Below are 18650 nucleotides of genomic sequence, written 5' to 3' on the forward strand. Positions count from 1 at the left end.
GATGCCGGACGTGAGCAGATTTGCCTTTTTTCACAGAAGTATGTGTAGGTTTGAATGAACCTTCTATACTACACCTGAGTAACAAATACCTGTATCTTTATCTGAAGTCTCAATTTAATATTTCAGACAGGAAACAATCATTCAGCTGTTTGACCTTCAGCTCAGTGTGAAGATGCAGACAGAAAAATATCTACAATGTATTCTGTAATAACTTTATCAATTGCAGTTTTCAGCTCATGGACTTTTTGATTGAACTTACTGTCGTATATATAACTAATATATCAGAGGTCCTAACTGATAGCATTATTTATTAATTTCTCTTTTACTTTTTTTTATCTATCCTTCACCTATCATCGCTGTGAGTCCGGTCATGCTGCTTTTTGGATCCCTTGGACGTTCGAGCTGGCCTATTCAAGTCTGCCTTAGCTGTCGTTGCACAGTTGCAGCAAACTTGTGAAGGATAATGGAATAAGGTATGTGGTGGGAGGTCGAGGATGATAGGTCAGTTGATGTACCCTTTACATTTGTCGTACATGCAGTTAACCCTTGTCTGGAGACACTAGGATTGGGTTAGGGTTAGGGTTAGTGCCAGTTGGTGCCACCTCGGTATTCGTTTTGGTGAAGTTCTTTTTTTTGTAGATAAGCAAGTTAAAAAAAAATTTTATGAGGTAGAATTTAGTCAGACCTAGCTTTGTTAAATTGCTTTCCATTTGTTTCACACGACCACCTTGTCTTGTCCTCTCCTACATTTTGAGAACTTATGTTTGCAAGTACCGAGATGAACAGAAAATAAATCTCTTTCGTTTGCACTTGCACTACTCTGACAGAACCAGAGACATCAATTCGACCTCTACTAAACCTTCTGGAAACTTTTAGTGCAACATTTTTTGAACTCTATTCAATTCAAAATAGCCCACAGTTTTATTAAGTATTTGGGAATCATTATTATAAGAGAACCTGAAGTATTGCTACAGACAAATTGGCATAAGAAAGTGGCTGAACATGATGATAATATTGAATTCTGGTAGACGCTGTCCACTACAGGGAAGAGTAATGCGATCAAGATGGTCACACTTCCACGGTTTTTATAACTATTCCAATCAATCCCAGCCTTCATACTGTTAAAACATTTTGAGAAACTAGATTTAACAGTTATCCCATTCCTGTGGAACTATAAGTCAGTTAAACTTGCTAAAAAATACTTAGCTAAGTCAAAAACAGAGGGAGGATTTGGCCTCCCCCAATTTAGAAGGTACTATTGGGTAGCCAATCTTCACAATAAAGTGTGGCAGACTGAAACACTCTAAGATAATGATAATGAGACCCCTGAATGGGTTTGGTTAGAACAGGCCTCATGTAAAGGGACATCACAACTTTAAACAATGTCAACATTGTCAATTTCAACACACTTAGAATATGGAAACAGATCAGATCGTACCTTAAAATTCCTGATACTTGAACAGCCTAATATATAATAGCCATACATTTCTTCCTGGTTTACAAGACAGGGTTTTCATTAAGTGGAAACAGAGAGGTCTAGTCACTATGCAGGATTTATCTATGGACACATTTTTGGGTCATTTACAGAAGTATGACCTACTTTCCTCACCTCTTTTCAGGTATCTACAAATCTGGGATATCACTAGGAGGCACCTCCACGATTTTGAAAGGATCAGTATTCACTCAAACGTTGAAAGTATCAACCAACGCAACCCTAAAGGTTGAGGAGCGCTTATTACAAAAGCATTGTCAATCTTAGTCTATTAATATTCATATTTTAAAAAAAGACAAAACATGTTTCTTACAAATATGAAAACTCTGAAAATGATTTTTTAATCCTGAATAACAGAAGAGGAAGAGCAATCTCAACAAACTGTTAGTTTTGAATGAATGTGAAGGAAAAAGTAAAATTTCAGGAAGATCAAGAGGTGAGTTCATCAGGCAGCTGAGACCAAAAACCAAAGAGTGCAGCAGACAGTCTGATCATATTAAAACTCTCAGAACAATGTTTCCAAACCACCAGAACAACTGTACACAACATTCAACAAAATGTCTGCTGATTTATTCTCTCTGCAGACAGTAAACAGGTGAGAATATGAGCTGTGACATTAATGAGGTATCATTATATATTATAATATTCTAAGAGGAATTATTGCAATAAACCTGTAATAGGCCTGTAATAAAGCTGAATGTGTTTTGAGTGTCACATATCTGCTGACTGGCAGCTACTGATATCTAACATATTTCTTCTCTCTGATGTTGTTGAAAAAATAATTCATCTGGTTTATTCAGTGATCATCTGGTTTATTCAGTGATCTTTAAATAATATTTGCGGAAATTTCACTGACATGACGAAAAAAACACTCTGACTGAATATTTATATGTTGTTTGTATAAATATTATATACTGTACATATGTCTATAAATATCAGTGTACTTTCTCTTCCAGTCAGTCTTTGTCCTGTCAGAGGCCTCATAATGTCAGTCTTTAACAGACGGATATGAACTGTAGATGTTTCTGTTCCTGATGATGTTTTCTGTAGTGCCACCATCAGGACAAAATGCTAACTCTGGTCTGTTGAGCAGCACGATTCCTTTTCAGGTAAATCTCAGTGATGCTGCAACATCTGACGGTTTGACAGTAAACTGTAACTTTAACCCTGAACCCTGAACAGAAACGTTTAATGAACATTTTCTCCCAGTCAGACCAGTAACAAACACACTGTTTGTCTTCCAGTTAATCCTGTGGTAAACAGATAGTTAGTTAGTCCAGTTAGATCAGTAATAAAGATGTAGTTTTCCAGTTAGTGAAGTAGTTAAGATGTAGTTTCCAGTTAAACCAGCAATAAAAATACACTTTCCCAGTTAGACCAGTGCTCTGAAGAGGAAGGACAGAGCAGCTCCTAAAGCCAAACCCAGAGAGAGAAAGAAAGCCATGATGGTCCCAGCTGTTTCTGCTTCATGAGGAAGAACATTCCTGTAGAACAACAAGAAATATGAGTTAATTATTATTACATTCATTACAAATATATAGTGTTTAATTTAACATTTAATATGAACTTTATTACAAAGTATTTTTTGGTCATTTAAAATGTATGAGTTAATATGAACAATTGTAAAATTGTTAATATGAAGTTTATATTTGTCAGAATCCAGTAGAAGGTTTTTTTCATTCATGTTCTTCTTGTGTGCAGGTCATTGACATGACAAGGCCTACTATAAGCACCTAGACTAGACACATTCAGACATCAGAGATTATGAGATTATGGTACAGCCTTCTGTGTTCACCAATGAACCAAGAAAGAGTGTCACCCAAACTCTAAATAAACATGTTTATTCTACTGCATCAGATTTCTCCTCTTTCTCTGCCTCTTCCTCTCCTTACATGCCTTTGGCCTCTTTGATCCATGCTTGCAAATATCAACACAGAGGTGGCATCTTTTATAGATGGATATGGACTGAATGCTGATTGAAGAGTTGTGGAAAGGAGTTTCACACAGGTGCATTAGAGATTCCTAATTATGGAAGTCATTCTATCAGCGGTGAATACATGTTTTCCTTTTCCTTTTTTGGTGTGTTTTGGTTTGTTTAGTGTTTTCGGTGTGTTTTGGTTTGTTTGGTGTGCTTGGTGTGTTTGGTGTGTTTTGGTTTGTTTTGACATGTATCAGTTTCTTACTTGGGTCCGAAGCACATGCAGAGGCTGGCCAGGTATCCGTTACTGAAGGCAAAGAGGATCATGAAGAAGATGAACCAGCCGTCATGGTGGAAGAAGACGGGCAGGTGGAGACGAGGCTGAACGTTACACAACATGAAGAGAGGGACGAAGACGAGACGACACACAACGGACACAGGAAGTAACAGGCTGTCCTTCTCTGGCTGGAAACAGAGACAATAACTGATCAATTAATCCATTTCATGGCTTTCAGTTGGGTTGAAACAACTGTACAGTATGAACTCGGTGAAGACAGAGGAGGACGTGTTAGTGTGTTTGGTGTCCCTGTGGATCACTAAACCGATCCAGGAGCTGTTTAATGTTTAATGTTATTGTTTTATGTTTGATATTAAACTCACCCACATACAGACGGCTGTTAAGCTCCGCCCACCCCAGTCACACAGGTTAAAGAGCAGGAAACAGCTGACTGGGATGAAGTACTGGTCTGTTAAAGAAAAAAAGTTAAAACGTTCCGTTAAAGTCGTCCATTTTTGAACGTAAGATCAACCTTGAAGTTAAAAATGACACCTGTATAATCCCACAGTTCCACCCACACACAGTGGCAAATATATGAACAAGATCAAGAGATCAACAGAAGTCAGAGATGGCAAACAGGTGACAGGTTATTTATTCATTTTTTATTCATTTTTTCCTTATTTCTATTGTTTTAAGCTCAGTCTGTACTTTGTTACCAACTTGATATTGTAATAGCCAGACTTTGTTTTCCTAAATAAAGGTATTAAAAAAAAGTTATTAGCTAATTCTAGCTAAACTGCTATTGTAACTAAATGGCATTTTTTATCAGTCACCAAACAGCTTCAGGTGCATCACCACCTCCTGTGTAAATGAAAGTGAATGTAAATTAAAGACTCTTATATCTCATCTGGATTTGATCTGATAATTGAAATGACAAGTGGAAATGTGGCCTCTGATTGGTCTCACAGCAGCTGAGGTGAAAATCAACACAGTGCAAATCAGCGAGAAAGCAGACAACAGCTGCACTGAGTTTGGACTGAGAGAGAAATCAACCCTGATGAACATGAAATGTGTTAACTGCTGATGAGCACGAATACAACCACAACAGTTAAAACAGCAGTGTGTTCTTCACAAAATGTGTTTTTCTCCTACATTGAAACACAAACTTAAATTGTGATTTTTCCTCTGAGGTTCATGAGGAAGATGACGCAGAATTGTTACTGTTAACTGCAGCGTTAGGACACTGAAACGGCTAAGAGAAAAAGATGAAGTAGAAGAAGAACTAATCAGACACAACTAAAGGTGGATGAACATGAGACCACCACAGAAGCAGAAACCTTCTGATTATTCTTGTGTCAACTCACCCCAGGTGCCTCTGTCAGTGAGGGTGGATCTGGTGTCTGCGGTGATGGCGGGAAACGTGCCAATGGTGATGGTGAAAGTGAAACAGACTGACAGAGCCAACAGCCGAATCTGAAGGTTAAAAGTCAGCAGGCAGGAATGGGTTAAATGTTACAGACACACATGATTAATCAGTCTAATTAGTGAATAATCAAGATGGTTAAAGGTTAATGTATCTCCGGTCACACCTGAACAGTCACCTGTATTAAGGTGTCACCTGCTTCTTTAAAGTGTAATTTCCCCCCTGGGATCAATAAAGTATTTCTTATTCTGATTCTGATTCTGAAAGGAACAAACTGCTGAATTTTCATTATGTAGCTCATAAACTAAACAACTACATTCACGCATATATAGAAAATTAAAAACTCTCACTGCTGCAAACAAACGGACACTGATGAACACTGAGCTGAGGCCGATCACTCAGAAATATGATCAAATCTTTAGATAATGATTTGATTGATAAATCAGTGATGACAGTTGGCCTTTTGTGTGTCTGACCTTCTTAAAGATTTTCATCATGGAGATGCTCTGTCGTCTGTTCAGATCAACTTCTTCACCTTTACACTCTGAAGGAGATGAAGAAGAAGCAGCAGAAGGAGAAAATTGACACTTTTCAACTTTAGGGCAATTTGACTTAAAGACTATACTGAGGTATACATACTATACATGAGCTTTAACACAACTGTCAGCTAGGCAAACTAAATTAAACTAAAACTACATTTAACTCAATTTAAACTGACCTAAATGTAAACTAAACTAGTCTAAAACTAAACTACAGTAAACTATATTAAATTCAACTAAACTAAACTAGACTAGACTAAAGCTAAACTAAACTTAAACTAAACTATACTTAAACCAAACTAAAACTAAAGCTAAACTAAATTTAAACTAAACTAAACTAAATTTTGAAAGGAAATGGCGCTCCACCAGTTCGGAAGGATCACGTTTAGTCTGGCAAGATAGTCTTAAAACATATATGAAGGCCTTCTGTAATGCCAGTTACTCGTAGAGCAGCCTGTTACTCGTCATTAATAGAGGAGAACAAGAACAACCCCAGGTTTCTTTTGGTTTAAGTCGTATTTATCAGATCGATCTCAGTTTGTACATGTTAATGGTGAATCCTCCATGCAGAAAGTTAGTCATAGAGTTCCACAAGGTTCTGTGCTCGGACCAATTCTATTCATTCCTTCATTTATATATGCTTCCCTTAGGCAACATCATTAGGAAACAATCCATAAACTTTCATTGTTATGCAGATGATAACCAATTATATCTATCGATCAAGCCAGATGAAACCAGTTAGCTAAACTTCAAGCATGCCTTGAGGACATAAAAACCTTGATGACCTGAAACCATCTGAAGCTAAACTCAGACAAAACTGAAGTTATTGTATTGGGCCTCGACCACCTCTGACCACATTATCTAAAGATATAGTTACTCTAGATGGCATTGCAGTATGAATGGTTGTCTTTCTGTCTGTCTCTATATGTCTGCCCTGCGATAAACTGATGACCTGTTTGGGTTCTTGAGGCAGACACACTCTCTCTCAGCCACCTACTGTTCATGTTCCTGTTCCTACAATTATTATTATTATTATTAGTCTTATTATTATTATTACTAATATTATCTTTATCAATATTAATTTTATTACCATTACCATTACTATTGCTTTATATCTCTATGCTACTGTATGTTCTCTTTCCTCCTGCTCTCTCTCTCCCCTCTCTCTTTCTCTCTCAACCCAACCTAGAGTCCCATTCTGTTCTGAGGTTTCTGCCTGTTAAAGGAAGTTTTTCCTTGCCACTGTTGCCAAGTTCTTGCATGGTGTGGAACTGTTGTGTCTCTGTAATAATATTATAAAGAGTCTGGTCTAGATCTGCTCTATATGTAAAGTGCCCTGAGATGACTTCTGTTATGATTTGGCACTGTATAAATAAAATTTAATAAAATTGAATTGAAACTAAACTAGATTAAAACTAAACTGGACTCAATTAAATTAAATTGAATTGGATTGAATTAAATTAAACTAAACTAAACTATACTAAAACCTAACTAAACTAAATGTAAGGTAAACTAAATTAAACCTAAACTGAAGACCAGAGTGTCGATATGTTTACTTCATACCTCTGTTCATCAGATTTAAAGAGTTCTCCTCATCTGATCTCTGTTTCCTGTTTCTCTCCTGATAAAAGTGGAAAAACTCCTGAAAACACAAACACACATATGAAATATGAAACACTGTCAAACATTAAAAAACCATGAAACCATGCATTCTGATTGGATGATGGCCGAGGTTGAATAAGGAGATATAACAGTTTAACATCACTCTGTGAGGAAACTAGAAAAACTAAACAGGCCGAAAGGCATTGGGAAGTCAGGTGATGTAGTATAAAGAGCGACAAAGTCCTAACTTAGGTTTTCCTGAACCTAATCAAGTAGTTTTTTTTAAGAAAGCCTTTCTAACACAGTGTTAAAGGTAGCAGTTTGGTTAGGTTTAGGCACCTAAACTGCTTGATTGCCCTTTCTGGCAGAAAATCTTTTTGGCAGGAAGCCCTGAGGGCAAACTTCTCCCATGTGCGTCAGGTCTGTGTGTGCCAGGTATGTGTGTTGATTACCAGTTTAGGAAGCAGGACGTAGGAGAGGACGGACAGAAAAATAACAACACAGGCTGTGATGAAATAACCGAACGCTGCATCCTGAAGCTCTGAGCCACCTACACAAGAGGAAGCAAGGAAGGAAAGGAGAATATAAAAGGATTATTTTATAATAAATAATTCTTTATCTTTGACTTCAACAGTATAACATTATTTTTACATCATCAATAAAGGGAATAGATCTTTTCTAGTTATTGATCAGACTTGCGATGGCGCAGGTCATGGCGAAGGCAGCAAAGGTTCCAGCGAGTCCCTGACCACTCATAATGGGAGTCGTATATGAAGCTGGCAGCAACCCGGCCATCCCAAACAGACTACCCTGCAGCACTGCCCCGAAGGCTGTAAACAAACAAACAAACAAAGAAACATCAAACAGACTCAACAATAAATAGACTCATCAACAAACTAACAGACTCACAGTTGATGATGACGATCTTCACCATGGTAACGGAGAAGAAAGGCAGCGGCTCCAAAGGAACTTTGACGAGGACAGCGGTGGCGATAAAGACGAACATAATGACGAGCAGACTGCCCATCACACGCAGACGCTGCGAAATACTGACACAGGTAGAAGATCAAGGATTGGCTGAGAGCTCAAGGGGTTACATAAAGAAGAAAAGCAGCTTTGATAAACTCAGACAAGGAAAAGCAAGAAGGAAACTTGTTTAACCAGAAACACTGTTGTCTTCCTGCCACAGCTCACCTCTCACGAGATTTCAGAGCAAGACTTCTCCTTGAGTGAGACTGTTTCTTGTTAAGCCAGAAAGTCTCTCCCCAACAAGATGGACGAACTAACGGCACTAACCCGGCTTCAGAGGGAGTATCGTGAGTGTAGTCTCATGTGCTTCACCGAGATGTGGCTAAATGAACTTTCCCCGGACTCAAACACAACCCTGGATGGTTTTCATCTTATTCGGGCCGAGGAAAGCTGCGGAGAGCGGTAAGAAGAAGGGCAGGGTATTGCTATGTTTGTAAACGAGAGATGGTGCAACCCGGGACACATCAGCGTCAAGGAGCAGCGCTGCACCAGAGACACTGAGCTGCTAGCTGTTGGTATTCGGCCATACTACCTCCCGAGGTAGTTCTCGCATGTTATTGCTATAACTGTGTACATCCCTCCATCGGCCGATGCTGCTGCAGCCTGTGAGCTCATTCACACTGCCGTCTCTCAGCTACAGACTCGGCACCCCCAATCCCTATTCCTCATCTCCGGTGACTTCAATCACGCTTCCCTGTCTGCTACTCTCCCCACCTTCACCCAATATGTGAAATGCCACAGCAGGGACAATAAAACTCTGGACCTACTGTATGCAAACACCAAGGATGCATACACCTCACTCCCCCTCCCCCTGCTTGGCCGATCAGATCTGAACCTCGTTCACCTCCTTCCTGACTACAACCCCCTGGTGAATAAACATCCACCTGTGGAGAGGTCAGTGATGGTGTGGTCTGAGGTGGCCAGTGCAAGGCTCAGGGACTGCTTTGAAACAACAGACTGGGAAGCACTCTGCAGCCCTCATGGGGAGGACATTGACAGTTTGACCCACTGCATTACGGACTATATCAACTTCTGTGTGGAGAATACGGTGCCTTCCAAGAAGGTACAGTGTTTTCCCAACAACAAAGCCTGGGTGACCCCCGACATTAAGGCCCTGCTGAATGAAAAGAAGAGGGCCTTTAGGTCGGGGGACAAAGAGCAGCTGCGGAACATCCAGAAGCAGCTCCGGCAACAAATAAGGAAGGATCTCTGGACATTAACCAACTGAACCTGTTTTTCAACAGATTTGATTCCGCCCAGTCTCCCTCCCCCACCTATCCTGCCCCCTCTTCACACCTCCCCAAGCTGCCCTCCACTCCACCCCCCTGCTTGTCCCCTTCCTTATTAACACCAGACCGTCACCAGTCCACTTTGACTTCTCCAGTGCCTTCAACACCATCCAGCCAGCACTGCTGAGGGGGAAGTTGGAAGGAGTGGGAGTGGACCCTCACCTGGCTTCATGGACAATCGACTACCTCACCAACAGACCACAGTATGGGAGGCTCCGGGACTGTGTGTCTGATGTGGTGGTTTGCAGCACGGGCGCCCCCCAGTGTACTGTTCTCTCTCCATTCCTCTTCACCCTCTACACCTCAGACTTCAGACACAACACTGTTAGTTGTCCCATCCAGAAGTTCTCTGATGACACTGCCATCGTTGGATGCGTGTCTGAGGGGAATGACCTGGAATACAGGGAGGTCATCAGCGACTTTGTCAGCTGGTGTGAGCTCAACCAGCTTCACATCAACACCAGCAAGACGAAGGAGATGATGATCGATTTCGGGAGGAAGTCATCCAGCATCACACCGGTGAACATCCAGGGTTTGGACATTGAGGTGGTGGAGAACTACAAATTCCTGGGTGTTCTCCTTAACAATAAACTGGACTGTTCTGATCACACTCAGGCCATGTGCAAGAAGGGCCAAAGCTGCCTCCACCTGCTGAGGCCCTTCAGTGTGTGCAGGAAACTGCTCCGGACTTTTTATGACACTGTGGTAGCTTCGGCTATCTTCTATGCTGTGGTCTGCTGGGGGGGGGGCAGCATGGACAGGGACAGGAGGAGGCTCAACAGACTGATTAGGCGAGCCGGCTCTGTTCTGGACTGTCCACTGGGCTCCATTGAGGAGGTGGGGGAGAGGAGGATGTTAGCCAAGCTGACATCCATCGTGGACAACACCTCTCACCTGCTGCATGAGACTGTGGAGGACCTGAGCAGCTCTTTCAGCAGTTACACCCACGGTGTAAGACGGAGCACTACCGTAGGTCGTTCATTCCTACTGCTATAATAATATATATATGTATATATTATGCTATATAATATATATATGTCCACCTGATTCCCACATACAGGCAGAAATTAAAACTTTCTAAGCCTGTTGTGAGAACTTCGAAGAAGTGGACCAGTGAAGCTGCAGAGGACCTGAAGGCGTGTTTGGACTGTACTGACTGGGATGTTTTCAGGACTGCTACCAACAGTCTGGATGAGTACACAGAGGCTGTGACTTCATATATCAGCTTCTGTGAGGACTGCTGCGTACCAACTCGGACCAGGGTGAGTTACAACAACGACAAACCCTGGTTCACAGCAAGACTGCGACAGCTGAGGTTGGAAAAGGAAGAGGCGTTTAAGAGTGGCAACAGAACAGAGTTTAAGGAAGCCAAGTACAAGTTTAGCAAGGCGGTGAGGGAAGCTAAACGACTGTACTCAGAGAGACTACAAGACCAGTTCTCCTCCAACGACTCTGCTTCTGTGTGGAGGGGGCTCAGGCAGATCACCAACTACAAGCCAAGAGCCCCCAACTCTGCTAACGACCGACGCCTCGCCAACAGCCTCAACGACTTCTACTGTCGTTTTGAAAGACAATGGGACAGTCCTGACACCATCCCCCACACCATCACCCACCAGCTCCAGCCCAACAGCCCCAACCCCCTCATCACACCTGGGGCTGAACTCTCACACCTCCTACCACCACAGCTGCCCCCCACAGTGCCCCCCACTCCTCCAGCATCGACACCTCTGTCTGTCCTTGAAAGAGATGTGAACAGACTCTTCAAGAGACAAAACCCGCGTAAAGCTGCTGGACCAGACTCCATCTCCCCATCCTGCCTGAAGCGCTGCGCCGATCAGCTGTCTCCGGTGTTCACGGACATCTTCAACACCTCACTGGAGACATGCCACGTGCCAGCCTGCTTCAAGGCCTCCACCATCATCCCCGTCCCCAAAAAACCAGGGCCCACAGGATTAAATGACTACAGACCCGTCGCCCTGACCTCTGTGGTCATGAAATCATTTGAACGCCTGGTCCTGTCCCACCTCAAATCCATCACAGACCGTCTGCTGGACCCCCTGCAGTTCGCCTACAGAGCCAACAGGTCTGTAGACGACGCCGTCAACCTGGCTCTACACTTCATCCTCCAGCACCTGGACTCCGCAGGATCCTATGCCAGGATCCTGTTTGTGGACTTCAGCTCTGCCTTCAACACCATCGTCCCGGCTCTTCTTCAGGACAAGCTCTCCCAGCTCAACGTGCCTGACCCCACCTGCAGGTGGATCACAGATTTCCTGTCTGACAGGAAGCAGCACGTGAAGCTGGGGAAACACGTCTCAGACTCGCGGACGATCAGCACCGGCTCCCCTCAAGGCTGCGTTCTTTCTCCACTACTCTTCTCCCTGTACACCAACAGCTGCACCTCCAGTCACCAGTCCGTCAAGCTCCTGAAGTTCGCGGACGACACCACCCTCATCGGACTCATCTCTGGAGAGGATGAGTCTGCCTACAGGTGGGAGATTGACCACCTGGTGACCTGGTGCAACAGCAACAACCTGGAGCTTAACGCTTCAAAGACAGTGGAGATGGTTGTTGACTTTAGGAAGAGCGCAGCCCCACCCGCCCCCATCACCCTGTGTGACTCTCCAGTGGACACTGTGGAGTCCTTCCGTTTCCTGGGCTCCATCATCAGCCAGGACCTCCGGTGGGAGCTGAACATCAGCTCCCTCATCAAGAAAGCCCAACAGAGGATGTACTTCCTGAGGCAGCTGAGGAAGTTTAACCTGCCACAAAAAATGCTGGTTCACTTCTACACTGCCATCATAGAGTCCATCCTCACCTCCTCCATCACCGTCTGGTACGCTGCTGCCTCCACCAAGGACAGACGCAGACTGCAGCGTATCATCCGCTCTGCAGAGAGGGTGATCGGCTGCAACCTCCCATCTCTTCAGGACCTGTACTCCTCCAGGACCCTGAGGAGAGCCAGGAAGATCGCTGCCGACCCCTCCCACCCCGGACACCATCTGTTCGACCCCCTCCCCTCTGGCAGGAGGCTGCGGTCCATCAGGACCAAAACCTCCCGCCACAAAAACAGTTTCTTCCCCTCTGCAGTCAACCTGACAAACTCTCACTGACACCCCCCCGAACACTACCACAAGCTATACAAGCTATACGTTATATTAACGTACATCACCCCTGTCCCCACTGCGTTACATTAACGCACCCACCCCCTACTGGACACTTTATCTGGACACTTTACTTTACTTTATTCTGGTCACTGCACTGTTGTTATTTATCTTATCTTATTTTTATTTTTATTCTTATTGTTATTTTAGCTTTTATATTCTACTTATTTGTTATCAAAACAATAGCACCTTCAGACCACAGCAAATTCCTTGTAATGTATGTTACTTGGCAATAAACAGTTTCTGATTCTCTGATTCTGATAAGACTGTTTAACAGTGCTACATAATTCTGTACACAAATCTGCACATCTGTACATATTGATATTTTCCGTGTATATATTTATATTTATTTTGTTTGTTCCCCATATTTTTTATATCTGTATTTATAATATTTATATTGTTTTTTTTTTAAAATACTTCTGGTTTTTATTGACACAGTGCTTCTCTGCTGTGTGTTTCTGCACCTTTCTGTCTTTACTGCTGTGACTTGTAAATTTCCCCGCTGTGGGATAAATAAAGTCTAAAGTCTAAGTCAGCCTGAGGCGATCTATTCGATCAATTCCAAAACTTTTGGGAACTGAAAACACCTCTGTGGTCTCTCCTGAAGGGTCCGGGATCACAGCTTAAGACCCTTTGACCCCCAGGACTCTTTTTCATTGGGTTCAGTGTGTTGTGGGAGTCTTAGGGTTGATGTTGTGTTTAGTACTCACAGTGAGTGCAGGAAGGAGTTGAGGCAGGTGCAGAGGAGCAGTGGCAGCATGGCACACAGCGTCATCACATTGTTGAATTTGGCCTCCAGAACACTGCGATGTTCACCTGCTGCCTCCGTCTGATTGGTTGAAGAATCAACCAATGAGTAGTCCTTCAGACGGCTGGTGAAGTACTGGAGAGACAGACAGAACTATGGTGTTATTATATTTATGTGATGATCAAATCCTGTGGTCAGACTCAAGCCAACAATGTGTTAGTTCGTCTCCCAATACTCTATGACTTCTTGCCTGTGCCTGTCAGCTACAAGCCCATTGGTTCCTACTGAAGATGTAAATCTCTAAAAACACACACATATATAGTTTCATTTTAAAACTAGACTTAAACTACAAACATTAGGAGAAGAGGAAATAGTTAACTGTTAACGTGGACGAATCAAGAGGTTATATTCAATTCAATTCAATTCAATTTTATTTATATAGCGCCAAATCACAACAAAAGTCATCTCATGACACTTTACAAAATAGAGCAGGTCTAGACCAACTCTTTATAATGTTATTACAGAGACCCAACAGTTCCCACCATGAGCAAGCACTTTGGCGACAGTGGCAAGGAAAAACTTCCTTTTAAGAGGCAGAAACCTCGAGCAGAACCAGACTCTAGGTGGGCAGTCATCTGCTTTGACCAGTTGGGTTTGAGAGAGAGAGAGAGCGAGAGAGAGAGAGAGAGGGGGAGAGACAGACAGACAGACAGAAAGAGACAGAGAGAGAGAGATAGACGTAGAGACACAGACAGACAGACAGACAGACAGGGAGAGATGTATGGCAGCACTAGCAGTAGAAATAGCAGCTATAATTATAATAATACTGGAAATATGACTGATAATAGTAGTTACAGCTGTAATACTAGCTGAGATTAATAATAGCAGCTTTAATAGTTATAATGCTTGCTCTGTTCACCTGCATGAATATGATTGGATATAAGCAGTCAGCTGGTAGCCAATCAGCTGTGAATGAGCCAATGATTTTGAAGTATATATGAAATAGCTGATGACTTCAGTGCCCTGTCTGAACGAACACTATGCTTCAGTTGTTGGGAAGTACTTTCAGCAGTGGATTAATCCGCTCATTGATGTGTTTTAATGGAACAGAGGAAGGAGATATATCTTGAAACATTCAGTGTTGTTCAGAATATTGAAACATCTATTGAATATAGAAAATCATCATAGTTTAAATCCTTATTAAAGTGTTCAGTTCAGATCTGCAGAGGGTGCTTCTTTTTGCCCAACTTTACTTCTGGTTTTAAAACCGTTAATTGTAGTTTATTCTCGTGTAATATAATATAATATATCACATCAGTAAACATGACATAACAAAATAAAATATAATATAAAAACAGTGGTTGTTTTTACAGCAGCTCTTTGTTTAAATCAATTTCTGTTAGGGTTACGTAAGAGTTTTTACTGTGAATAAAAATTTCAAAATCAAATCTCATTCAGAGCAGAAAATGGTGTGTGCAAGGGGAACAGACAGGAAGTGATATCATACCATGGTAGCAGTCATGAAGAAGTTCCAGGGCAGCAATGTGCCCAAACCAAGCATGAAGAAGATCAGCCAGACGCCAAAATACCTGCGGGAAGATTTTTTCAAAATAAAATGATTTAAAATGTTTTATTGTAAAACTGAGAGCCGCACAGCTGTTGTGTGGCTTACTGTTATGTGTTTCACTTAAATCATTTAAGTGGTAAATGATCTCACTTACATAGTCACACATGGTCTCCATTGGGAGCAACTTGTGTGTTTCACTGTTTTGTATTTTACTGTTGTGTGTTTCACTGTTGTGAGTTTTACTGTTGTGTGTTTCACTGTTGTGTATTTTACTGTTGTGTGTTTCACTGTTGTGTATTTTACTGTTGCGTGTTTTACTGTTGTGAGTTTTACTGTCGTGTGTTTCACTGTTGTGTGGTTCACTGTTGTGTATTTTACTGTTGTGTGGTTCACTGTTGTGTATTTTACTGGGTTAGGGTTAGACCCTTAGGGTCAATCAATCAGAGTGACAGTAGCTTCTGATGATGTGTTTGATCACAGATTTAGTTTTTAACATTAAAACTTTAACTTGGAACTTAAAACATCAGAAAATATCAGAATATGTGTAACATCCTGCAGTATTGATTATGATTATTGATTGGACTGAACAGTGAAAATAATAAGTTGTTTTCACTTGTCTCTTGGTGAGCTGATGGCCATTTTCCTCTGAAGAACTGAAGACCTGATCAACTGAAGATCTGATGGACTGAAGAGGTCCTGTGAGAAGGGAGAGTGTTTATAGCAGCTCAGTGTGACAGAGAGATACAGAGCGATAAAGAGAGAGAGCAGCAGAAAGACATGAAAACAAACCTTAGTAACTGTTCAATAACATAAACTATATATGAATTCAAGCAGAGTACTGAATACTTCTCTTTAATAAATGGTGTTCAAATGGTAAAATCAGTTGAAACGAACAGTGTGAAAATAATCACCCTAACTAAACCCTACTTTTTAAAAACCATCCCTCTTTGGGTTTGTTTTCCAAACAACACTCTTCTTGTGTTTGTCCAGTTTGGCTCTCCATTAAAATCGGTATCTATAGCTGCTTGAAAAGGGCGACACATTTTCACCTCTTTTCAGGTGATCAGGTTAATTAGGAAGTAGAGAGGTGAAAATGTGCATTTCAGCTGCCTTAATGACCTTGAACTTCAAAGTCATTAAGGTGAAATGTGAGGGTAGAAATATGTGAATGAAAGCTATTGACAACTGGACGGGCGGGAAACAATTCAATTCAATTCAATTTTTATTTATATAACACCAAATCACTACAAAAGCCACAAAAGTTATCTCATGACACTTTACAACTACAACTACTGTACTACTACGAATATGCTACTACTATACTGCCACTACAAGTAGTACTACTACTTTGCCAATAATATATTGCCACTACGATCCCTATACTACTATTTTACTGACTACTATACTTCTACTACTAATACTATACTTCTACTATACTACTTCAATGTTGCAACAGGGTAGTCCTCCACAACATATGCAATTGCCGAGATTTGTTTTCTTAACATATGTAGTTTATTCAGAACACAACTCACGATGCATCTGCTACGTCTCAGTTCATCATGTTATACCCCCTAACAACAGTGACATTGGTCTGCAGGTTTTAATGCAGCCTCAGCTCCTCAGTTCCCAAGTAGAAAATATCCAGTCAGCATGATTCCCCCAACTAAACTTGGCACTTCATCATGGTGCCAACGGTAGGCACCCTGCTACTGTAAAACCCTGTGCTCTAACATGCAGTTCTACATGCAACCACAATTGTAGCTATAGCCCCTTACAACTAGTATACTACTACTACTATTATACTACTACTACTACCACTATACTACTATTACTACTATCACTATACTACAATACTACTACTACTACCATCACTATACTACTATACTAATATCACTATACTACAATACCACTCCTACACTTCTACTATACTACTACCATGCTACTAGTATATTGCCACTACGATGAAGAGAGTGTTACTTCAGAAAAACAAAAACAGCACTATGTAGAGATGGCCGAAGTGGGCTGTCACTACACTGAGAGAAGTTTAGTTCCGTATGAAAACATTGTGTTGTCATGTGTCATCCCACATGGAGGAAGTGAATCCTTTAGAAACTCTGAAGTTCAGTCACATGTTTGTTTCAAGTTGCTCATTGGTTTTTAAAGACTTCATCAAACCAACAATAAATTAAACCTGCTCGTCCTGAAGCTGCTCACACTGATAATAAAACAATATAAATATTTTACCAATTCACACAATCATAAATAAAAGACAACACTCATTAAGAATAAATATATATTAATACCAACAACAAAATTAAGCTTAACTTTCAGTAAAACAGCTTCATGTTTTACCTTCAGTGTGTCTGCAGGACGACAGCAGGCCCAGATGTCCTCTCAATGTTCTCCAGATATTTTCCCCGGTACTCAATATTCCTGCTGGTTAAACCACAAGAACCCTAACCAGCCTCAGTCTCACTTTGTTCGATTGTTAATTGGTTTCTCTGTTAGTTTTGCCCGTCTTGTTCAGTTTGTCCTCTGCGTCAGTCGTTTTTTCTCTCCAGTCAATTGTGAAATCTTTCTTCCTGTTTGTCACGTTTCTTTAAATCCTCTTTCCTCCCACAGATCTTCCTCCACTCATCCGTCTGTGTTGTTTCTACAGTTTCAGCAAAATCAGTTCTTCAGCCCACAGTGACCTTTGACCTCTGATATCAGTAAGTCTAGTGGACTTTGTTTCTGTGTAAATGATGATGATGTGATAACAGAACAGAGCAAACCCACAGTTTAGGTACCAAGACGAAATTAAACTGTGCTTATTTTTTTAATTTTTAATGACATTCAACAATAAACAGATTATATTCATGATGTTAAATAATAAAACTGTTTGTGATGTGACACAGGACATTTAAAACATGCTATTTATGTTGAATAGACTGTTGTTTGTTTCTGCCTGCACATTGAGCTGTCTCACTTTAGTTTGTAAAGAATAAAGTTTTTTCATGTTTCAGCAGCAGTAATGTGAGTTATAATCACTGACATTCAAACAAAAATGTTCATATAAAAATTAATTTTATTATGAAACGAAAACATTTAGTCCAAATAGATTAAATGTTTGATCAGGCTGATACTTTTAAAAAGACGTCATGTTGATATGATAATTCCAAGTGTCTTTACTCTGCACTTTACACTTTATTTATCTTTATTTCTGTCTTAATATCTTATTTACTTATTCATTAATCAATTACAGACAGAAGACATCCTGCTGTGAATCAATTTGTAATAAAATGAACTTTTACAGCAGCTCACTGATCAATAATTAACGGCAGCTCTGATCAATACAGTCAGCTCTGATTAGTGTCAATCATTAATGACAGGATGATGCTCCATCCACCAGAAACACATTAAACCAGTTATCAAGAAAGCAGCTCAACCAGTCAAACCAGTTTCCCATCAGTGTGACATTAAATCACACTCATCAATATGAAACTGATCAACACTGATGTCACTGTGAGGAGCTCCGTCTTAACATTAGAAATAAACAGGTGATGATTAGGAGGTTTTGGAGTTGAGCCTGGGCTCACTTACTTTTTGGTGAATAACTTTTG

The 18650-nt window shown here is 41.1% G+C and overlaps 1 protein-coding gene across 2 annotated transcripts; it reads right to left on the reverse strand.

The window, feature by feature from the left end:
• Window positions 1-2864: 2864 nt before the first annotated feature.
• Window positions 2865-15699, reverse strand: LOC139298313 (equilibrative nucleoside transporter 1-like). Of its 2 annotated transcripts, none has more exons than XM_070921127.1 (12): window positions 15662-15699; window positions 14989-15070; window positions 13444-13616; window positions 8161-8300; window positions 7947-8081; window positions 7704-7801; window positions 7213-7291; window positions 5587-5654; window positions 5052-5160; window positions 4071-4156; window positions 3676-3875; window positions 2865-2976 (listed from the first exon to the last, which is right to left on the reverse strand). In XM_070921127.1, the coding sequence occupies exons 1-12, from the start codon at window positions 15685-15687 to the stop codon at window positions 2865-2867; spliced, it is 1308 nt and encodes a 435-aa protein (XP_070777228.1). In that variant the 5' UTR covers window positions 15688-15699. The 2 variants fall into 2 exon arrangements, with proteins under 2 accessions (XP_070777228.1, XP_070777227.1); XM_070921126.1 differs by having other exon boundaries at window positions 5587-5636; window positions 15662-15687.
• Window positions 15700-18650: the final 2951 nt, after the last annotated feature.

The sequence above is a fragment of the Enoplosus armatus genome, chromosome 2 (assembly GCF_043641665.1).
Source record: "Enoplosus armatus isolate fEnoArm2 chromosome 2, fEnoArm2.hap1, whole genome shotgun sequence".
NCBI classification, from domain to species: Eukaryota; Metazoa; Chordata; class Actinopteri; order Centrarchiformes; family Enoplosidae; genus Enoplosus; species Enoplosus armatus.

Bases quoted from the DNA above. Each gene is read 5' to 3' on its own strand.
- LOC139298313 (XM_070921127.1), bottom strand. From the start codon at position 15,687: ATGGCCATCAGCTCACCAAGAGACAA. The intron at 8,301-13,443 runs GTGAGTACTAAA...TACCTGTGTCAG, and splicing joins AACTCCTTCCTGCACTCACT to TATTTCGCAGCGTCTGCGTG. The intron at 7,292-7,703 runs GTAATCAACACA...TTGTGTTTTCAG, and splicing joins ACGTCCTGCTTCCTAAACTG to GAGTTTTTCCACTTTTATCA.